This window comes from Bos taurus, chromosome 6, assembly GCF_002263795.3.
Source record: "Bos taurus isolate L1 Dominette 01449 registration number 42190680 breed Hereford chromosome 6, ARS-UCD2.0, whole genome shotgun sequence".
In the NCBI taxonomy this organism is placed as follows: Eukaryota; Metazoa; Chordata; class Mammalia; order Artiodactyla; family Bovidae; genus Bos; species Bos taurus.
Window position 1 is genome coordinate 5,739,787 of NC_037333.1, and position 24,023 is coordinate 5,763,809.

The window sequence follows — 24,023 nt, forward strand, 5'->3', positions numbered from 1 at the left end:
ACTGCCAAAATACTCTTTAAAAAGCCCACATTTCTTTTTAAATTGACCCAACAAATAGCTACTGAACACATGTTATGTCCCAATCACTATACTTTATTCTACAATATTATTCTAGGTGGATTCTTGAGGTAGCCTCCATGATCCCTTCATCCTCTATTTACACCCTGGTATGATCAAGGGCAAAACCTTCATTTGTTTCTTTCTACTAAAAAATAATGTACAACCTAAAAGTTGAGAATTATATTTTATTCATTGGCCTTACTAAGGACTATAGCCTAGGATGAAAAGTGAAAGTGTTAGTCACTCAGTTGTCTCCAACTCTTTGTGACCCCATGGGCTGTAGTCCACCAGGCTCCTCTGTTCCTGGAATTCTCCAGGCAAGAATGCTGGAGTGGGTTGTCATTCCCTTCTCCAGGGGATCTTCCTGACCCAAGGATCGAACCTGTCTTCTGCATTGCAGGCAGATTCTTTACCATCAGAGCCACTACAGAAGCCCGTAGCCTAGGACACATCCTCTCAAATAGCTCTGAGGGACTATTCCAAGGAGATAAGGGAGGAGCCAGGACATGAAAGAGTCTTTGCTGAAAAAACAAAACAAAAACCATGTTGTCAAACATCAAAATATTACTGCTAATCATACACACACACAGCCATCTGAAATGAATGATTTTAGTGCTTTTCTGTGTATGGGAAGATGCTAGAGTCTGGGGTAATAGAAATGAGTCCTTTTAGATATGCATCTTAACTATCTAGACTAGTATCCTGTGTGTCTCCGTCCTATATCCCCCTCTGGGCACACAGCTGGGACAGCTGCAGTGGCTGAAGGCTTGATGGCAGGCAACATTCGCTGCTTACTGAAATGGCAGGCAACGTGTTCTTTTGCCCACACTTCCAACAAACAATATGGCAAAGATATGCACGTGATGATGCGTCTGTGACAGTTTTGATGACATTATTAAAAACTGCCCTTCTTGCTGGAGGCTGTCTCCCTTGCTGGTTCTGAGGAAACAAGTGGCCACGTTGGAAAGCTCCACGTGGCAAGGCACTGAAAGTGGCTTTGAGAACCAGAGAGGGGCCTCCAGCCAGTGACCTGTAAAAGTTTCAGCCAGCATCCAGCAAGAGAAAGAATTTCTCAGTTCTGTAATCCCAAGAAAGTTAATTCTGCCAACAGTCTGAGTAATCTTAGAACAGGATCCTTCTCCAGTTGAGCCTCAGATGAGATTGTAGATCTGGCCAGCACCTTGATTGCCTTATGAGACACCCCTGAGCAGAGTGTCCAGCTCAACCAACCTAGACTCCTTATTCACAGAAACAGAGATAATGCATGTGTGTTGCTTTAAGCCACTAATATTGTGGTAATATCATTCCATAGCAATGAATAACTACAGCTCAGTCTTTACCTTTCTTGACCTTGAAATCTTTGAAGCATGCAGGCCAGTTATTTTGCAGAATGTCCCTCCATCAATCTCATCCTCATGATTAGATTCTCAATTTTGACAGTAATGACATAAATGTAATGTTGTATCCTTTTCAGTATGTTCTACTAAATGTGTATACTGTTAGTTTGTCCCCATATAAGTGATACTGAATCACTTGGTTAGAGGCTCTTTGTTGTCAAGATACTATTTGCCCATGGAATATAATAAGAAACCTGCCAGGTGATACTTTAAGCTATGTAAATATCCCACCCATCATCACACTCTCATCAGTTAATTCTAGTGACCATTAGTGATTTTTCTGGGCTTCCCTAGTGGCTCAGACAGTAAAAGAATCCATCTGATATACAGAAAACCCAGGTTCAACCCCTAGGTCAAGAAGATCCCCTGGAAAAGGGAATGGCTACCCACTCCAGTATTCTTGCCTGGAGAATTCTATGGACAGAGCCTGGTGGGCTATAGTCCATGGGGTCCCAAAGAGTCGGAGGTGACTGAGTGACTAACAACTTCTTTTCAATGATTTTGTAATTACATGATTCCTTTTATATTCATTTTGTTGACATTCTATTGTAAGGAACATTCCTTTCTCTTCTGTTTATTTGCTTATTAGTTATTTATTTATATCAGTATGGAATCACAGTTTCTTATTTTAGTCAATGATTTAAAATTTGTTACTATCAATATATGTCAATATATATCAATATGTATTTTGATATTCTAATTGTTTCAGATTTGCATTGTGCTTCGGAAGCCCTCTGTTCTGAAATGCTGGCATTATGTTTAAGTCTTTCTTATATTCTGTCAAAACAAGATTTTTCCAGGTATATTTTGCACTTTCCCTGTCACAGACCTGGAGTCTTCTACAGAGACTCTTGGTTTCTTTTAAAGTGAAGAAACACATTTTTAAGCCAAAATCTAGGACTAAGTGTATATTCTGCCACATGAATATCATTGCTTCTAGTATTTCTCAGTGATAGTGGGATATATATTGAAATAAGTTAAACAAAATACATGTAAGACATGTACACTAAAAACTTCAAGACACTGCCGGGAGAAATTCTAAAAGATTGAAGTAAATGGATAAATACATACATTAATAGATATAGGACTCAGTGTTATTAAGATGTTGATTATGAAGATGTCTACTGCTTAGCATCTCATAAGGGTGCAATCAGTTTATTGGCTGGAATTGTGGTTGTGGTCTGATTTGAGGTGTGACTGGGGAAATATCTGCTTTTGAGCTCACTTTAGTTCTTAATCTTGCAGTTATAATACCAAAAAATTAATTTTCTTGGTGGCTGGAGCTCCTTGTAGGCTATCAGCTGGAGGCTGCCCACAGCTCTTAAAAGCTGCCTGCATTTCCTTGTCATGTGGGATTTCCCCACATCATGCACACACACACACACACACACACACACACACACATTTAATTTTTAACCTCCAATTCCATTTCAACATCACAATGTACCTTCTAGGCTTCCCCTTCAACAATGAGGGACCTAGATCCTATTATATGTGCTAATATATTTACTCAATTTTCTCAAGCTTAGAATATATGTTTGCTGTAAGAAAAAAGAAGATACTATGTAGTATTTGAAAAAAAAACAAGGCAGGAAAGATGTCATGACTTTTATAATCTGTGTTCTCTTTTGGAAAAGGAATTTGATCATCCATGGTTTTATTTGTTTTTTCTAGTTGTATGAACAAAACCTTTAGCAACAGAAATGAGTAAAAGTCATACAGAACCTTGTAAGCCATGTTAGAGACTTGGGTTTTTTCCTAGTACAATGAGAATATAACAGGTTGGAGGGCTTGTCTGTTAGGTCATTGCATTTTTTTGTTGTTGTTAAGTAGCATTTACATCACTTTCCAAGTTATTTCCTCGTAATGTTTATTATTTACTCATCCTTCAACTTATTCTAAAACAAGATTTGATATGCTTAGAGCAATCCATACCAATAAGTTAGAATGTATGTTAAAAAAAAATGGAGGAAATTGGGATAAAGAATAAAAGGAGCCGGAGAACAAGATGCCAGGGTGAGGCCAATTCAAAATATTCTTAACTTTAAGTACTTTAGAGTTACAAGAGGTACTGTTCTGAGTTTTCTAGAGACTAGAACAGTTTGAAATGCCTCATCCCATCCCTTGAGATATACTCACTCAGGTAACGGCCTTCACAGTAACCCCCACCCAACATCTATACCACACAGAACTGAGACTCACTGATCAGAGAGTCCAGGGATTGTTTTTCTTGCACAATATTTTTAGACACCTTCCTGGTGTCTTATAATTTAACCCTTTCAGGTTGGGAGAGAAAATGGACATTTGGATAATGTCTGTTTATTTAATCATGGTAGCCAACCAAAGCAAGCATTTTAAGCCAAAAATTCACTCCATCCTTAGTTGGAAGTAGAATTTTAAAATATAATTGACCTCCTGAGAGGAGAAATGCATGACCTTCCACAGAGAAACATTGAGCACTGAGGAGATGGTCTTTAGGTCATGAGCACTATAATCACGATCATAGTAAGAAATTAGAAGATCATCCTCATTTTAAAACCTGATATAACTTATCATGTATTATTTCATACTCCTTTGCTTGCTTTTTACTAGTTTGTGGCTACTTGCATAAAGCAGTGAAGTTTCGAAGAAATGGAAATGACAAAAGGACAATTATTTAATGAAGGAAGTATAAACCATTGCACTGGGGGACTGGAAGACATTTCTTAAAGTTCTCATACTATCTGTTTAATTACGTGTTTCTATGTAGTGAGTAATGTCTTACATTCTTGCCAAGAATATTTTGAAAGGAGTTTGTTAAAAGTATGTCAGCTAAATCACTTTTGGTATATCACTGCTAATGGTGTCGTTCACACGTTGTGAAATACACAGCTCCAGTTTAATGCTGCCAAAAAAATTAGGTCATTGCAAAATACCATATTAAAACTGCAGGGAGATGGGGATGAGAATAAAGCAAGGGAAGACTCCCAATTCTTTTTTGTGAAGCATGATAGAAGTGAAGTGCAAGTCGCTCAGTCGTGTCTGACTCTTTGCAGCTCCTTAGACTATACAGCGGAGAAGGCAATGGCAACCCACTCCAGTACTCTTGCCTGGAAAAATCCCATGGGCAGAGGAGCCTGGTAGGCTGCAGTCCATGGGGTCGCGAAGAGTGGGACACGACTGAGCAACTTCACTTTGACTTTCACTTTCATGCATTGGAGAAGGAAATGGCGACTCACTCCAGTGTTCTTGCCTGGAGAATCTGGGGTCGCACAGAGTCGGACACGACTGAAGCAACTTAGCAGCAGCAGCAGCAGCAGCAGCAGACTATACAGTCCAGGGAATTCTCCAGGCCAGAATACTGGAGTGGGTAGCCTCTCCCTTCTCCAGGGGATCATCCCAACCCAGGGATCGAACCCAGGTCTCCCGCAGTTACAGGCAGTTTCTTTACCAGCTGAGCCACAAGGGAAGCCCTATCAAAGCATGATAAGGATAACGACAAAACAGGGTAGGAATGCTGAGCCCTTTTAAACGGATACATTTTTTTGTGTGGTATGTGTACTTTAATTCCAGTTCAATATAAATGACGAATTAAAAACTGGGCTAACTGGCTGCTCTGCACGGTACCTGGGGACTGCCCATAGATCAAGTTAACCTACTTGTATGGAGATTTGTGATTTCATACACAAACCATGGTGATTATTGTATCTCAATTTACCTTTATCTTGAAGGCAGTTAATTTATACTTACTATGGTTATTAACGTTAATCACAGGAATGGCTCTGTTAGAAGTTACCCACCAGGACTGTTCAATCTATTTTGGTGACTCACGTCCCGGATCTCGTCACCCCAGATGTGGTCCTTGGCTGGGGCGCCCTGAGCCGTTGCGCCGTCAGGGCTTCGTGGGAGATGGGTCCCAGCTCCTCCCAGACCCACGCGCTGATCTGGCGGAAAGTGAGGCAGGACACTCATTGTTCTCCCAGGCCCGGAGAGAAGAGCGCTACCAGCTACCGGCTACCAGCACCTCTCATTTTCGGGCGAAAATTTCCCCAGCTACAGCCCTCTGGGTTTGGGCTGGGTCTCCACAGCGTGACCTTCCCTTGCCTAGAGAGGGACGCTCAGCGAACACATCCACCGTCACCTTTGCGCGCTCCTCCGGAGCCGGCTTGGCATGCAGCGCACCCCAGCGGCCGCCCGGCCTCCTTTCTAGTCCTGGCCACTAGGCTTCCGGAGAGCTCGCCAGTCGCCGCCCCGGCCGCCCCGGAATCTAGAGACTAGAGAGACTTCCAGAGCCAGTCTCAGACAGACCCCGGGGAAGGCGCAGGGCTGCGGCACCCCCACCCCCCGCCCGCCGCACCTGGAAACGGTGAGGACCTGGAGAGGCGGGGCGCGGCAGGAGGCTGGCCCGGCGACTGAGCAGCTCCGCCGAAAGCCGGCCCGACTGAAGCAGGGCGAAGGGGGAGGGTCTCGAGGCGAGTTCTGCTCCTCGGAGGGAGGGACCCCAGCTGGAGTGGAAAACCAGCACCAGCTGACCGCAGAGACACGCCGCGCTGATCATGGAGAGGGCCGGCCCCGGCTCCGCGCGGCCGCAACAGCAATGGGACCAGGACTCGGTCGAAGCGTGGCTGGACGATCACTGGGACTTTACCTTCTCTTACTTTGTTAGGAAAGGCACCAGGTAAGAAGAGGAGCCACGGAAGACCCGGCCGGGGCATGGAGCGTGACCTGGGGTTTCTCTCTCTCCTCTATTGAATTTTCCCCTTCTTTAAGCATTAAACAGTCTCCACTCTCAGGCCCTTTGCTTTTGAAGTTGGGCCATGATCTTACGGTGTAGAGACCTCGACTTTTAAGGCGAGTACAGTCGAAAAACCCAAGCGTCGGATCCGATCCAACTTGCTCACAAAAGTTCAAATCCAAAAATGTATGTGCCGAACCCCCACCCCCACCCCCTCCACACGCCGGCAGCCCTGGTACTCCCTGGGAGCAAGATTATTTCCATATATTTGCTCTCACGGGCCTTTCTCTAGCCTCCGGGTTCCCCTAAATCTCCTTAGCGAAACCAAAACAGTTTTTGACCCCCTTCCCTGCAGCTCCGGAAGCACCATTTCCAACGCGGTCCCCGTGGCTCCGCTCCTCCCCCGTCCCCCTTTGCCCCGGCCCTGGCGGGGCGGGGAAGCCGGGGTAGTGGCGAGACCGAGAAGCAGCCCAAAGGCAGCACCATGCCGGAACCTTCCCAGAGTGAGTGCTTTCGTCTTTTGCCCCGCTTCCAGTCCCCTGGTTGTCCCGCGCTCTTCCTTTCCTTCGCGTCTGCGCGCAAGGCGGCGGCGTGGAAGGCGCTCCGCGGAGGGGCTGGCGGCGCGCACACAAAGGACGGCGGAGAGCTGACCCCGGGGGGTGGCAGGTCCCGCGCGGCCCGAGGCCACCCCGGAGGCCAGTCTTCCTGGTCCGGAGCCAAGCGCCGGGCCGGCTGCTGCGGAGGGTGGGAAGGAGGGAGCCTGTGCTTGGGGAGGAGGCTGCGCAGCGGACAGTCGAGGCGCGCGTGGGAAACGCCCGCGGGAGAATTGGAGAGGCATCCAGGCTGAAGCCGAGGGGCTAGGAGGGTGGAACGAAGAGTGGGAGGCGGGCGGGTGCCCGGAAGCCGGAGAGTTGATGCGAAGCCGCAGCGAGGGCGAGGCTGCTGCGCGCGGACGCGGGCTGACTCCCAGGCGCACTCCTTTGGGGAAGGGGCCCGGACTTCGCCGTCGCCGGCTCGGGGCAGCGGCCTTCGGGCAGCAGGAGCTGGCCGCCTCGGGCGGGAGGGAGGCGCGCGCGGGGCGGTGATGGTGGAGGAGCCGGCCGGGGCTGGCCGCCGGGCTCCCACCCGCCGGCGCACGGCCGCGGTCCGGCCTGGCGCTCCCCGCCAGGGGGCGGCGCGGCGCGGGGCGAGCGGGCGGCGGCGGCGGCGCGACGGCGGGGACCGTAGGGAAGCCGGCTTCGAGCGACTCGCCTCACCTGGGCGAGTCGTCGCCCCCGACGCCTCCTGCAGTCCAGGGTCCGCCGAGGCCGCCTGGTGTGCACCTCCAACTTCCCACGTTTGCTATGTTGCCTTTTGGAGACAAAACAAGGTACTTCAGCACTGCCCCCGTCTTTCCCACTTTTCCCGGGGGGCGCGGTGGGGCCGGGTGCTGTGCTGGGTGGTGGCACCCGGGTCACACTGGCTGGGAGATGCTTTATTGAAAACGCGTTCTTTGACAGTTTTGTCTTCCTTTACATTCCTGCAGATGTAATATTTTTGAAATCTTAGTTGAGTCTTTTTAACTCCCGTTTCTCCCAGCGAACGTTCAGGGTTGCTATCGGTTTGATGACTTCGGGGGTTTTTCACAGAGGTGAAGGTTTGGGGACAAACCTTATCTCTTCTGTTTAATTATTCCGCCTTCCTTTTAAAATCCTCTTCTCCGTCGCTTTCGTCTTCTATCACAATATTTAATCTGGAGTGACCAGAGGATAAACCCTGAATAAAAGTGGTTTCTTTCCGAAGGGCACTTTTCTGCGCGTTTGGGGTGAGCACCAAGCCCCTCTAGGCCTGGAATGATCCATTGCTGGAGGCCAACAGTTTCTAGAGGTCGCCTCCTCCGAGGCCGTCTGTCCCCGGATTCCTTTCACTGTTTGCACACTTCCACCCTTAATGAATTACAGCCCTTAAGAGACTGGGCAGGAGAACTGGGCTGATCTTTTAAGTGGGTAGGGGGATGTTCTTTAGAGATGTGCCTTAGGCATATTATTAAGAACGAACGAAATTATTTATTTAAAAATCAGCGTTGATATCCTTTTCTTGGTTTTCTCTCCTCTCCCTTTAAAAACACAAACTTTGGGGTGTTTGGCGGTAGCTTTTAACTCATACATAAGAACACTTCACTTTGAGAATCTGCCAAAACTTGAAGAGTAATATTTTTTTCCTAATAAATGAATTAAGTTACATTTCTTTTCACATTTTTTTTTCTCCGAAGTAGCATAGGATTAAAATCTCAATTCTCAAAATTACACTTCTTAGCGTAAAATTTAGATCATCTGGAGTTTTTATATTACAGTTGATGTTGAGAGTAGGCTGAACACTTTCTGTGATATGTGTGTGTGTGTGTGTGTGTATAATCTTGAGAGAAGAGTTTATGTTGAGTAGAAGTTGGAAAACGAAAGTGAAGATATTCAAGAATAGTGCAGGCCCTCAGTTTTAGGAATTACAAAGTGCTGGAAGTTGTCAGTGTGAAGAATATAATCTGAGTCTTGTGTGTAGCCATAATTTTTTCTAGAAACAATATTCCATTTTGGGCTTATATTTGATAGCGTTAACTGGAGACTTAAAATTTTAAGAATGAGAGGGTGGACATAAAAATGCCAACCTGCTGAACACCGTGTGATTCACACGGTTGTGGTAAAATCTTACTGCAGACACTAACTGTACAGCTAAGTTGTGTGTGTGTGTGTGTGTGTAACAAGAAGCTCGTGTTACTTTGCTCCCCTCCTTTCTCAAATTTTGTATGTATAAAATGAATACTGTTGTAATTCAGGAAACTTGTGAAATAGAATAGTTCTGTAGGGGCAGTTTGCGTGTTTATTTATTTAAAATAAATTTGGATTTACTTAGATTGGCTATCTGCATCTGTAGACAGGCTTATTGGTAGAACTATTTCCTCCTTATTTGATTTAATTGTTTGACATTTATGTATGCGTCTCTGTTCTCTTCCCAGACTGAATGGTCTGCACCCAATAGTAGTCATTGAATAGAAGGAAGGTTCTGGCACTCCTAAACTCTCGTTTAAACACCTGTGAATTTTGATTGACCTGGAAAGCAATTATTGCTGCTATATTACATTGTTTTCCATAATATCTTTCAATACAGAGCTAAACACCTCCTTAAAAGCCAGAGCGTGCAGCACACAAATAAATGGTTTTTAGCAATCAAAACCTGGTTAAGTGAATTTGAGAGCGTCAGTTGAACAATTCATCACATAATCTATTGGCATAAAAATTAGTTTGCGACTAGAAACTAAAACCTATGGAAAACTCCCACCCTTGCTGTTGTAGAAAACTTTGCAGTCCTACAGGTTTGAGATACCATGTTCATTAAGGGCTTACGTGCTCCCGCCTTTGCAGATGAAGCCTTTCTGGTGCTAATGCCACTTTAACAGCTGTTGTTATTCTTGACAGCATATTAGAATAATTTACCTTTCAATAGTTACTTACCGCCTCCGTGATTGTGGGCAGGGTTTTATGTTATTTAGTATTGAGGAGGTAATATGATTGACTTTTTAGTGCTTTGTTTTGTACTAGACAAAAGCAGAATATTTGGCACATACTGGAAAGAGGAGATATTAAATGAGGGTAACTTTTTATGACTTCTTGGATCAAAGTCCAGAAACAGCAGTTTTACGCTCCCATACAGTTTTCTATGATAGACTTTTTATTTAACGCTGCAAAGCTGTGGTGAATTAGTTGGTGTTCCAGGTTCACTGTTCAGGATTCTTTCTTGTTTGTTTTTAATATTATTTTTTCATCTCTTGAAACTGTAATTATTATTGGCAAAATATTTTTCTTAAAGTCAGATGATGGGTGTAAAATAAATATTGCTATTCACTCTTTAAAATGATTATTTCTATATCATATAGGAATATAACCTTTTCACAATTTTCAGACAAACATTTTATTAAACATTTTGTTAAGTAATCATTAAGGTTGAAGACAATAAAATCCTGTGGGTATTGACTTAGTCGGGCTTTGATATTATTTCTAATATTTTTATTATGGTAATTCTGGTGTGATAATGTCCTTTTATCCTTGTATTGCTTATAACCAGGGTCCTTATAGCCAGCTCTAAGGCACTTTTTAGTGCCCTAAAAGTTCTCATGTGGATTGAATTTGGATGTGATTGAATCTGGAAGAATCCGCAGGAGCCCCTGAAATGATGCTTCTCATCACAGTTCTGTCACTAATGTTCTCAAGGTTTTCTATTTAGTTCCATTTTTAAAGCCCCCAGTACAAGATCATGATTCCTAAAACTGTGGTAGAACCCAATGCAGTGGCAGTTAGTCATAAATATCTCAAAATAAATATATTTGTTTAATATTAATATAATACTTAGGCTTGTAATGCATTTCATTAACTTTTTTTTCAGTTTGTGATCTAAAGTGAAAATGAAGTCCCTCAGTGAAGTCCGACTCTTTGTGATCCCATGGACTGTAACCTATCAGGCTCCTCTGTCCATGGGATTTTCCAGGCAGTAGTACTGGAGTGGATTGCCATTTCCTTCTCCAGGGGATCTTCCTGACCCAGGGATCAAACCCCGGTCTCCCGCATTGTAGACAGACGCTTTACTGTCTGAGCCACCAGGGAAGTCCTAAAGGACTTATCTTTGTGATCTAAAGATCTATAGAAATTGCTAATATTTTCATGAAGTCATCTTCAGTCCCTGAAGATGAACAACTTTTAGCGTTTTGATTATGTCGTGCAACAGAATCTCCTATTTAGATAGTTCCACCTGAAGCAGTGACTTGAGTCTTGTCTCTGATATCATTTCTTTAAAAATATTTGAAGGTGTTTTCAAGTTGTATGGGTAGAGTTTGTACCTTCACCCTTAGCTGATTACAGAGAGTATGTCTTACCAAGATGCTTCGCTTCCTCTAGATTTGAAGACATGATTTAACTTTAAACTGCTTGAACTTCATAATACATTTTAATAATGGTTGGGAGAAAGTTCTTTCCTACTTAACATGGCTGGGGAAAACTGCTTGGTGTTTATTAGTTTGTCCCCCAAATATTTTTCAAACTAACAGTTTGGTAAACCTGTAACTGTTGTATTGAGTTGTTTTCTTTCCTTGTTTTCAGGGCTAAGTGTAGGATAAAGGCTCTTCTTAGGATAAAAGCCTTTGGTAAGGACTGCGGAGAAGGCAATGGCACCCCACTCCAGTACTCTTGCCTGGAAAATCCCATGGATGGAGGGGCCTGGTGGGCTGCAGTCCATGGGGTCGCTAAGAGTCAGACAGGACTGAGCGACTTCACTTTCACTTTTCACTTTCATGCATTGGAGGAGGAAATGGCAACCCACTCCAGTGTTCTTGCCTGGAGAATCCCAGGGACGGGGGAGCCTGGTGGGCTGCCGTCTATGGGGTCGCACAGGGTCGGACACGACTGAAGCGACTTAGCAGCAGCAGCAGCAGCAGAGTAATTAAATAAATCACTGAGTTGATTGATAGTGAAGGGTTGAAAAATGATTGAATTTTGAATGCAGAGTAGCTACTGACTATGCAGGACTTCCTATGAGATTAGTTTAGCTGGACAGATACAGATTTAGTTGACCAATTGATGTGGCTGATTGACGTGGCCTTGGAAATATCTGTTAAATCAGGTTCAGTTAAAAAAAAAAAAAAGTACCTGTGAATTACAACCTAAGAATAAAAACTGAAGAAACTTTTCCGTATGAGTCATTCACTTGATACTTAGCTCTGTAATCTTACTTACTGACTTGGTATTCTCATTTTATTTTGAATCTTTTTTTTTTTCATGGTGTAAGTGCTTTATTCATTTTCTCTAACTGGCAGGAATTTATATGTATTGCCAACTAAATATCAGGTAGGTAAAGCAAACTGAGTGTTAAGTTTATAAGTATCATTCTGATAAATATTCTTAAAAGCTTCTAAAAGCCTTTTATTGGTAGGACAGGAAGTTTCCTTTGTTTTTTCCCGAAGATGTTATGGAAAAAAGCAAACTTTTCCAACTCAATGTATATATGGATGTGTGTGTGTATATGTGTGTATATATATGCCCCATTTGTAGTTTGTAGTGAACTTGCTTTTTAAAGTCTTAGGTGCCATTGTTAGCTTCTGTGTTCTTTGAAACTGTTTCCTTGATTCTGAATCATAAAGTAAGATTAACTTTTTCAAACTGTCTTTTCGGACTAATTTTATTACATCTAAACTTGAGAGAGAAGAGTCTCCTATCTGATATAATATCACTGGTAATAATCATGAAAAAAGTATTCACTTCTACTTTCTGTTGCATAAGCGTGCTGAGGTTATAAGAAAAGATCCTAATTTTTTTTTTAAGCTGGTGAAATATTTAAAACACACACAGGATCTTTGAACTTTATAGAGCTGGAGATCATGTAATAAAGTGTTTCTCAAATTTAAGTTACCTTCCCCTGTTAAAGAAAGACATTCTTATTGACCTCCATTATTTTAGTTAAAAAACTTTCGGTCACAAATGACAGAAATTCATGTTGAACTCATACAAAATTGACATTCTTGGGGATTGGTTTGGATGTGAAATTCAGTGTAATGACATCATCATGTCAGTATTTTTTTTTCTTTTTGGCCTGTATAAATATCTAATCAATCTGTCTTTCCCTCTTTCTTCCCTCCATCCATCTCACCATCCATTCATCCCACCATCCATCCATTTGTCCAGCCATCCTTTTGATGCTATGCTATATTGGTTTTAGTCTCCAGCAGGCTTTCTTCATGTGCTGGAACATTTTTCTTGGCAAGTTTATGTGGGTCTTAAACTTTTGATGTTTGAGAAATACCTTCTTATCCATGTCAGTCCTCTCAGAATTATTTTGGCCTTACTTGCATAATTTGCCTGCTCTGGACCAACCTTTATTTCTGGAAGAATAGGTTTGTCTCCTTACTTCGTTGGGGCAGTGACCCATAGTATGATGTGTCAGTGGGGGAGGAGAAGTTCCCAAACGAAAGTGATGTGAGTGCACCCAGAAGTGCCAGCTATCTGCTGTACCTAGTATTGACTTTCTCTTATTTTAATGCTAGTTAAATGTGGAATTCTTAAGAGTAGGTATAATTTAATCATAGCTATAGCATTTGTGCAACTGCAATACCAAAATAAATGTATAAGTTGATTATGAATAAAATGATAAAACTCTAGCCAAATGCAAATTGACAACACTCATTAAATCATCCTTGCGGAGTGAATGTGGCCCTAATTGCAATATAATGCTGGGATCTGCTGAGGCCATCTTGCCTTTGCTACAGTTGCCTGTGATGTTTCATTTTTCCCACTGGGTCTCTCTGAACAGTCATGAAACTATTAGTCCTATAGCACAGTACACCAGCTTTTGGTTTTACTTGGCTTGAAAGCATATTTGCATATTAAATCTACCTCTTTTATTTTCTCGTTATCCCAGAACCACTGGGCTGCAGTGTGACTGTAAACACAAATATAACTTGACTCCTAAAATTGCAGGATGGTAGTTGGTTATAAGGTAGTCATCCCAGTAGTTTAAAGTATACGTCTTTGTCTGTCTTTGTTGTTGGTATTGTCATGAGTGTGAAAACAGAATTGCAGCATTTCCATTGAAACACTGTGTGTGTGCGTGTTAGTCACTCAGTTGTGTCCAGCTCTCTGTGACCCCGTGGACTGTAGCCCACCAGGCTTCTCTGTCCATGGGATTCTCCAGGCAAGAATACTGGAGTAGATTGCTATGCCCTCCTCCTGGGGATCTTCCCAACACAGGGAATGAACACAGGTCTCCTGCACTGCAAGCTGGTTCTTTACCATCTGAGCCTACTACAGATCTTCAAAACATACTTGCCTCAGACTCTGAGGGCTTCTCATACTTCAGATTGAGACATGCCAATCTAGTCTAATCTTTTCTCCATGTCTAAGCTGCAAAACAAATTGACTTACATATTTACAGCATAGATTTTGGTTATTAGATTTTCTTTTAAATGTAAATAGATACTTCTTTAAGGAACATTTTTCATACATGTGATTATGAATGCATGGAAAATTGCAAATCATGTCTCTTCCAACTCTTGGTCAAATTTGAATGTAAAACCATATGAAATGGTTATGCATTTGATTTATATTTGGTCCCAGTAAGCTTCTGAGATGTTTTCATAGCTGGAGAAGACTTGGGAATGTTAAATAACTTTAGGCAGCGTTTGTTTCTAATCCATGCCAGAAGCAAGGGAATTACTCAGTGTAACATCAGAGTAGAGGTTATTGTAGGAATCACTTGGAGGTGTCTCAGATCTCTCCTGTTTCATTGAATACCCTGTTATAGTATGGTAATCTTTTATTCTTATTAACCCTTGCTTTTTTTCTTCTTTTTTAATTGAAGTATAGTTGATTTAGGAATATTGTGTGAGTTTCAGGTTTACAGCAAAGTGATTCAGTTATATATGTATCAGTTTTATATATATGTATAGTATGTATATTTTATATATATGTTCTTTTTTCAGATTCTTTTCCGTTACAATAAACCATTGCTTCTTAAAGGGAACGCTGTTTGGCCTTTGGTAGTGATACATTTTGTTGTGAGAAGCTGCTCAGCATCTTGCAGGATGTTTAACATCCCTAGGCTCAGCCACTAAATGTCAGGAGCACCCCGATTGTTTTGACACACATTTCCAAATGCCCCCCAAAGTCTGGCACCAGTACTTGGTTGGGAACCACTGTTCTGAGCCCTTTAAAATTTATTTCAGTTTACGATGGTTGAAGGCCCCAGCTAGGACAGATTTAAGCTTCAACTCCCAAACTACATCTTTCTTAAGAGTATGACCTTTAGGTACTTTATTTGCTTTCTCTGTAAAATATTAATAATAACATTACTTCTGGTGTTCTTAAGAAATTTAAAGGAAATAATGCATATTTTAAAATCTTTTTTTTTAGAGTGATTTTCAGTAGGTTACAATTTATTTTATGTTGGAAATCATCAGTGGTTTAATTATAATTGCAAGTTTGGGGAGTCATCCCCCTATTCTGATACATGGAAATTAGAACAACAGAATAGGGATTTAATAGACTTTGTGTCCTCATTTTTAAAGTGAATTTTTATTAATGGTTTGAACAGAACCTTCTGAAGACTGTGTAAGGTACTGGAAAGGGAATCGGAATGAGAGTTCAGACCTCCCGTCTGTGTCCCCAGCTTGGTAACTGGCCCAGGTTAATAGACCTTGGCTTTATGTGAGATGGGAGTGGTGAGAAATCAAGGCAGAGAGATTTATAAATGAGTTTAAAATTCTCTTCCATCTCTAAGCATTCTTGATTCTCACCAGAAGAGCAGAGTGTCAACTTCTCAAATTTGAAGTTTCCTTCTTTAAGTATTTTCCAAGTGAGAGTGGTGGATCTGGGTCAAAGTGTCCAAACATGGCGACTGAGACTGTAAAATTAGGGTCCAGGAGCAGGAGAAATATCTGTTCTATTTTATGTGAGTTATTGTGTGTTTTTCCTACAGATGATTTTAGCCCATTTCCATATGTTATCAACCATCCTTTGACAGGAAATTAGTACACTCTTTTTGATTCTAGTTTTAATTAGTTAATTCACATGAAGATGGAAAAAGCACTGGAAAGAAAGAGAAAGGGGTGATGTTTTAACAGTGGCCTTAAAAACGTGTCCCTGCATTGTGTTTTATGGATCATTCAGGGCCTGCAGCTTTTTGTTCTGTTTTATTTGAGGCGCCCTGCAAATCTCCCCAAATGTTATACCACACGAGGGTAACATCCATGAGGCTCAAGTATCAACCTACTTACAGAATTCCCCCAAGTAAGCCCCCTTGGGTAGGAACTAAAATGGACCGACTTTAATCCCTAAATCTCCTGTAGCAAATGTTAAAGCATTGTTTTTATCAAGTATTGAAACCATTCCCCAGTTTAAAATTATGGTTTTTATGAAATATTGTTAAGGTTTTTACCATAGGCAGTTAGTTGTATATTTTATCACAATTGTTAAACAGTTTTATTATATCTTTGGTATTTAGAAACCACATCATCCTCCAAATTCTATAACTTATTTTTTAGCGATTAAGTTCTGAGTAGTAATAGAAAAAAAAATTATGCTCTCACAGTGATTTTTCTCAGCTAAATGATCAGCTCTTATTCTTTATGTATTATTTAGAAAATTATGTCATACATAAGTAGTTATTGGTCTAAGGAGTCCATGTTTTTTCAATTCTAATTTGAGAAACTGCAGACATTAGAACACCTTTTTTGTTTTGCACAAGTGTTTTTGTAGAGAAATTAGTGCTTTTAAACTAGGAGCTTGGAAGACAAATGGCTAACATCTAGTTATTCTGTAAAAATCCATGAATACATTCTTTTTATTTTTATAAAAAATTTAATTGCCTTTGAAAATATCCTCCAGTTAATGTTTGATTAACTTAAAAACAGTAACTGTAATATTTTAAACCTTTAGTACCAGACTCTGTGCAATCACTTTATAGGTGTCATTTTTCTTAATTTTCTTAAGAAGCCTATGAGGATTAATACCCTTATCTTCATTTTATAGACCGCATAAATCTTAGAAGCGACTCCGGTTGAAGCCTAAGTCTGTCCCACCTGGGGCCCTTCATTCTCTACTGAAGTTCAGGGTCAGTATTAATGGAAACAAAGGAAAGACTCAGAGATTTAATATCATGAGAAATTTAACTCAGGAAGAGGCTGAGGTTCCTGCTGGTGCCTCTAATGTGCAAGCACGTCACTAAATGAGCTGCCTAGAGACCTTGCCCAAGTCGGTTTTGTTTCCATATATGATTTTAAAGCATAAAAAGTGGGAACTCTCTAGTGATAAAATAGAATGGCTGAAAATGTAGGTATTAGACTGTTAACAATTATATTCTTAGTATTAGGCTATGGATACCCTACGTGCAGTATATTTTCAAAGAATTTTTATCCTCTGGTACATTATTTTAGGCAAGAGTACAAAACACATTAAGCTAGTTGCTCTACAAGTAGGTTTCATCTAATTATATTTTTAGCTCATGAGAATTATTATGTTTACATTAGAATTTTACACTGCTTTGTAAATTGTTTCCTTTTCTTGATGCCAAGAAATTTTCTTTAAAACCTAGGCAAGGTATTTTAATTATTTTTCCCTTTCAAAGCATCTGGAATACTGAATATGTATTTGAAGGTATTCCTGTCTTTTTCAGATTCGTTTTGTAACCTGAGTGAGCAGTTCAACTTTGGTAGAAAGTAAAGTTATTATTGGATGGAGCTACTTTGTGTGTGTGTGTCCCTTTTGCTAATCATATTTGCAATGCCATGTGAGAGCTTGTATTTCACTATGCAGTGTTTTGCATATCCTATTTAATACTTCTAGATTATAGGCATTTGGAAAAAACTGATCTAATTAGATTAATGGAAAATTATATTAGTTATAATAATTATAAACTGTCGTTTTCCTTTCTGTGATAGGTAGTAATATTGAGTGAAAATGAGAAATTGCAAAAGGGGAAAGTTTTCATCCTTAACAGAGTATGTGCCATCATATAGTGACTTTCTGGTTTTTTTTTAAATGAATGTGCCTGTGTGCTCAGCCGTGTCTGACTCTCTGCAACCTCATGGACTGCAGCCCACCAGAATCCTCTGTCCATGGGATTTCCCAGGCAAAAATACTGAAGTGGGTTGCCATTTCCTCCTCCAGGGTTTTTAGTGAATATTACTAATCAATTTAAAAAATTTTTGAAAAGTGTGAGATGAAGTATAGGTGATATACAAAACTTAAAGCTATTTAAATATCCCGTAAAAACAGATATTATTAGCTTGTTACCATTAAATTTAATCATTACCTTGACTCTAATTTTAAGAATAATTTTCATCTTCTTTAAAAATATGAACACATGGGATGTGCAGTATGAAATAGCACTTTATTTCTGCCACGTGCGTAATTTTGATGAGATAAACTCTTTATTACAATGATTAAAAAAAAAAGACAATTCACCTAGACTTTCTGCCCCACAGATTTCCTTCTGGTTTGTTTTTTGATCATTCACAAGTGAATGTATTCATTCCATTCCTCTGTATATTATTAAAGACCCCAAGTGCCTGACACTGGAAATGCCAGTGCTCAGCCTTTTCCTGCAGCAGCTGCTGGAGCCTGGCTGCCTGGCCTTTTGAGACATAAACTCAGTTTTGTTGAGCACTCCACCCACACTGACACATTGTCTTGAAGGATGCAATGCTATTAACACTCTAAGGAAGCCTCATGAGGTTAAAATATGCTAAAGATTATTCCTCCTGACACTGATTTTTATATTACATCATCATTGCATGGGCAAGACTCTTGAGCTGCTAGGGTCTTCAGTAAAGTAGAATATTAAGGTAGTAAACTTCTGGTTGGATTCATTGTTTTAAAAGATTTGAGATTTAAAATCTAAGTCACATTTATGATAACTCATAGCAGGTTTTTATCAGCTTCCAGTTGGCTTCATTTCCTGCCATCTAATTAATATCAATTTGGGGGGTTCTTTACTTGCTCTTTTGAGGTTCTTCACTTCTTTACTTGCTCTTTACCTGCCTTGTGGGAAAGGGTCCCTTGGTGAGCCGTGAGCAGCATCTGTGCAAACTTGTGTTTCAAGTTCGAAATGACAAATGGTATTCACATTTATGTTACCCGAGAGGAATAATTCCCAGCGCTGATTTTGGGACCCTCCAGGGTTTCTGCATCTCACTTCCCTGGTGGTGCTAGTGGTAAAGAACTTGCCTGCCAATGCAGGAGACACAGGTTCGATCCCTGGGTCAGGAAGATGCCCTGGAGAAGGAAATGGTAACCCACTCCGGTATTCTTGCCTGGAGAATTCCATGGACCGAGGAGCCTGGCAAGCTACAATCCATGGGATCCCAAAAAATCGGACATGACTGAAGTGAGTTAGCTCGCATGCAGGATTTCTCCAGTTATTGTAAGACATATTGTAAAAGTTTAAGAACAAAACTGAATGTTTACCCATTTTAAAAGAGGCATATAATATAATTCATTTATGAGGTAAGAAATGTTTTGTGTAATAAAACATGGAAGGAAATAACTCACTAGAGGATAATAAAACAGGTTTTGGTGAGGAGAGAAGGAATGATTTGGATGGGACGTTAAACATCAGGATCTTGTCATTGATTATAAATTCTTGGCATTAACTTTTATTGCATTTCCTTTGACTGTGGCCTATTTCTAGCATCCAGGGCCTGTTGTCTTTCATTAACAGCCTAGTAAAAGTTAAATCAGCTCAAAGATTTCAAGATGGTTGTTCTGTTTTTGTTTGCAGGGCAGTTAACCAAGAGTTGCTTATACATGAAAGTAGGGTTTCTAAGTTATTAGACCCTCCAGCAGAGGGTAAAATACCTTTGTGGAATTTGCATCCATTTCGTTCTTTTTGCTCAGACAGCTAGGATGCAATTTATGTAGAGTTATGATGTAACTCATCTTTTTAGGGGGAAGCTTAGTGGGATTCTATAATAAATAACAATCTGCAGTATCTTCTTTGGACAAGGACCTAGATGGTCAGGGTGCGTGTAGACAGGCTGTTTCCAAATCATTTCAGACCCACTCAGCCTGTGGGCCTGTGCCACCAGGAACATGACCGTTCTTCCCCCTTACTTTCTCTGAGTCTCTTGGTTGAACGTCATGAGGAAATAAACACCATTGGCCCTTATGCCAGCTCTGCGGCTCCACTGGAAAGGGTCTAGGAGGAGATGGCAGCATCTTAAGTAGGTGGAAGAGATTTTGAAATGCTTCCATGTGCATTTTCTAATTTGACTTGAACTTCAGCCCCATGAGATGAGTGAAAGAAGAAGAAAGAGAAGAAGCTGAGGGGCAAAAGGAGATGACGAGAGTTGACTGACCTAATAAGAATCACCACCTATTGGTCTGCTGATAATGTTAGCACTTGTGGGAGTCTTCCTGACCCATTCAGAGAGCTGCCCATTTTTACAAAGAAGAACTTGTATTCAGGAGAAAATGAACTCCAGAGAAGTCGTGATTGTTCAGTAGAATTATCTCCTGATGGCCAGTTTAGTATTCTTGACTCTATACTCAACTGAAGATAGTCACCACCTTGCAGGTCAGGAAGAAGTTAGAACAGGCAGTATTTCCCCTACTGGATACAGGATGAAATTGAAACTCAGAAAAAGAAAATTGTTTGCTATTGGTTACAAATCCCATTGGTACAAATGCTAAAGTATAGATTGGAATTTGGGATTTATGACTAAAAACATAGCCTTTCAGTGCTTCCCAAGAATTTTTAGCAATGTGTCAGCCTCCCTTATATAAGTAGATTGCAGTTTTTTTTTTCCTCTACTAAATATATGGTATGATTTGGACAGTAAAATGAAAAGGCTTGATGTAAGGAAGAATTTTATGCCACAAATTATTAATCTAAGAGCTTTTGAAAGTTCAGTTACCATAATACACAGGCTCCTTTGTGCTCTTTCAATGATACAGTTAGTTGTTTGATAGCACAGAGCTCATTGATGTGCTACACAGACCTACCTTTTCTTTGATGTCTATCTGCCAACAATTTCAGTTGGGAAAAACAGAATATCAAATGACTAGTATGGTCATTTGAAATAAATTAAGTATAATTTGAATTTTAGATACTGTTTATATTAAAACTGTATTCATTATTTATCTGAAACTCAGCTTTAATTGGTATCCAGTATTTTTATTTGCAAAGTCTAGCAAAATCACAGTGGACAGTGACTGCAGCCATGAAATTAAAAGACACTTGCTCCTTTGAACCTAGATGGCATATTAAAAAGCAGAGACAAAAGTCCATGTAGTCAAAGCTATGGTTTTTCCAGTAGTCGTGTACAGATGCGAGAGTTGGACCGTAAAAAAGGTTGAGCTCTAAAGAATTGATGTTTTTGAATTGTGCTGGAGAAGACTTTTTAGAGTCTCCCGAACTGCAGGAAGATCAAACTAATCAACTGTTAGGAAATCAACCCTGAATATTCATCGGAAGGGATACTGCTGAAGCTGAAGCTCCAGTACCTTGGCCACCTGATGCGAAGAGCTGACTCATTGAAAAAGACCCTGATGCTGGAAAGATTGAGAACAGGAGGAGAAGAGGGCAGCAGAGGCTGAGATGATTAGATGGCACCACCAACTCAATGGATGTGAATTTGAGCAAACTCAGGGATAGGGAGGACAGAGGAGCCTGGTGTGCTGCGGTGCACGGGGTTGCAGAGAGTCAGTCCTGAACTTAGTGAGTGAACAACAACAGCAGTGCAACCCTGAGAATTACTCTCATCTTGAACACATTTACTGTGCATTCTTTTCAGTGCATCATTCTAGGTTTATAGACCCTGACCTGTTTTCAGAGAAACAGGCATGAGACTCAGTCAGATTATTTTAAGGACACTGTCCTTCAGAGTTTTTGTTCTGAGCCCCTTGACACAGTGTTTTTGCGTCAGAGATTTAGTGCGCCGTCCTTTTGTGGTCTGGATGGAAAGAATTAAGTTAGAGGATGTGCTGTTACAAGCGAGCGTGTTCTTTCTCTACCGTATATGTTTAAATTTGATTTTTTACTCTTTCTACTGCATCTGGATGTTATGAAGTGTCTTCTTCATGACAGACATTGATGTTCTGGGAACTTCTATATTCTTATAGGTTGTAAGACTTGGAATAGGAAACCTAGATTTGATATCTAGTTTTGCTACCAGATAGCAGAGTGTGTTTGGTTCAGCCATTTAGAAAGTAGGATTGTTAATACCTGCCTCACCAGGTTTAAATAAAATGGTGCTTTTTTCTTCCAGTATCTCTGATAGACATACTTTTCAAAATCTCATAGACTCAAGGAAGAGAAAGAAGGGAAAGTAGAGATCCTGTCTCAAGCCATTGAAGTGATTTGCCCCAGGCAGAGCTATCAATCAGGTTTCTTAAATCCCATCTGGTATATTTACCCTCATATGTGACATGTTCATCTTTCCATCTTTATTCATTTATATGCAAAACCCACATCAGTACTCTTGCCTGAAAAATCCCATGGAGAGAAGAGCCTGGCGGGTTATAGTCCATGGAGTCTCAAAGAGTCAGAGACGACTTTAGCGGCTAAGCAATGACATATAACTTCGTATGACAGCAAAATTCAGTATGTGTATAAAGCAACTTCTGGACACACTAAGTCTCAGTTTGGGAGGAGAGGTCTGGGCTGCTCACTCCTGTATCCTGGTGGCAGCGCAGTGCCTGGCGTGCACAAGGGACTCATGAGAAAAATACAGTCTAGAGCAAAGGACACTTAAGTGAATCCAGTTAAAATGAAGAAGTATCAGTGAAAAGGTTTTGATTGGAACTTTACTTTGAAAAATGGAACCACAGGTTATGAACGTAAATTTATTTTAGATCTAATAAAATTTAAATTATAATGGAAATTTAAAGTAGACAGTTTCTGGCAAATAACTTTACTTGTTTGACATTTGCAACAAAATCATAGAGTTATTTTTTTCCCCAAGTACAGTTTTTAAAAATTAACATTTAAAGATCTTCGGTTTTTCCAGCAGCCTTTCTTAATCTACAATGCACTTATTTGAACAGAATTCTCTCTTCAGGTATTTGTTGTGTTAATGATCCTTGTTGATTTTGTTAGCTGGTTTTTAATTGGGCTTACCCTTTAATTATCAGTGGCCTTATGTAATATTAGAATAGTCTCCAACATTACTTTGTTCTACTTCTAGAAATTCTATATCTTATGTAAGTTTACATTTCAATCTGCAAGTGATTTGTATTTGTAGAGCTTAAAGTGTTAAAGAACAGGAGATGATCAATACTAGTCTTAGGAAAGAAGGCTCACTTCACATAGCCACGTAGGTCATGTGCTGCAAAATGTCAAGGGATGCCTGAAAGGAGAGAGGTGTAAGAGATGATTTAATATTATTTATGGTTGGCTTATAAGTAATTGTTTTGATGTTATGATAGCTTATATTTTCCTCCACAGGCATATATATCTACAGGGACTCAGATAATCAATAATGTGGTCTTAAGAAAACATTTCCTCCCATGACTGGTGGTTAATAAAAATTGTTGATTGAATGACTGAATATACCAGATCTACTTTTCCTGTGTCATTTAATACTGAGTTCATTTCTCCAAGAAAGTGTCAAGAAATACAACACCTGTGAGACAAATTAAACATAATAGTGCAAAATATCTAACAAAGAATGTGGGGGCACTGGCTCTGTTTAAGATGTATAACAGGCCCTACGGGATAAATGAGGGTAGAGTAGCCACGATCAGTTATGAGGCTTACATCCAAGGGGTGGTGACCATTAATAGCTAAAACATAATGTTGATTTTCTAAGCATTCAAATTTTCAAAAGACTGTTGTCCTTTTTAATGCAGTTAGTTTAGGAGGCTTCATTTATTTATTTATTCATTCACTTCACTCAGATATTTATCAGGGACATAGTATTAATATGTGACAGACATTTTCTAAGTACAGGAATGCAGTTGTTTACAAGACAGATGATTATGAAATTTACATCTCCTTGGAAGAAACAGACAGTAAACCAACAGGTTAATAAACAAGAAAAAATAGATGATAGTAAGAATTCATTACCACTCTTAATGGCAGAAAGTGAAGAGGAACTAAAGAGCCTCTTGATGAGGGTGAAGGAGGAGAGTGAAAGAGCCGGCTTAAGACTAAATATTAAAAAAAAAAAAAAAAAGCCAAGATCATGGCACCTGGCCCCATTACTGCATGGCAAATAGAAGGGGGAAAGTTGGAAGTAGCGGCAGATTTCCTCTTCTTGGGCTCCAAAATCACTGCAGACCGTGAGTGCGGCCATGAAATCAGAAAACGATGGCTTCTTGGCAGGAAAGCTGTGAGAAACC

The 24,023-nt window shown here is 40.5% G+C and overlaps 1 protein-coding gene across 3 annotated transcripts in view; it reads left to right on the forward strand.

Annotated features, from left to right (window-relative positions):
• Positions 1-5,894: 5,894 nt before the first annotated feature.
• Positions 5,895-24,023, forward strand: part of PDE5A (phosphodiesterase 5A) — a 148,555-nt gene continuing 130,426 nt past the window's right edge. The window contains 1 exon segment of one of the 3 annotated variants that reach the window (NM_174417.2): positions 5,895-6,114. In NM_174417.2, the coding sequence (NP_776842.1) occupies positions 5,993-6,114 (122 nt within the window). In that variant the 5' untranslated portion in view covers positions 5,895-5,992. 3 annotated transcript variants of the gene reach the window in all.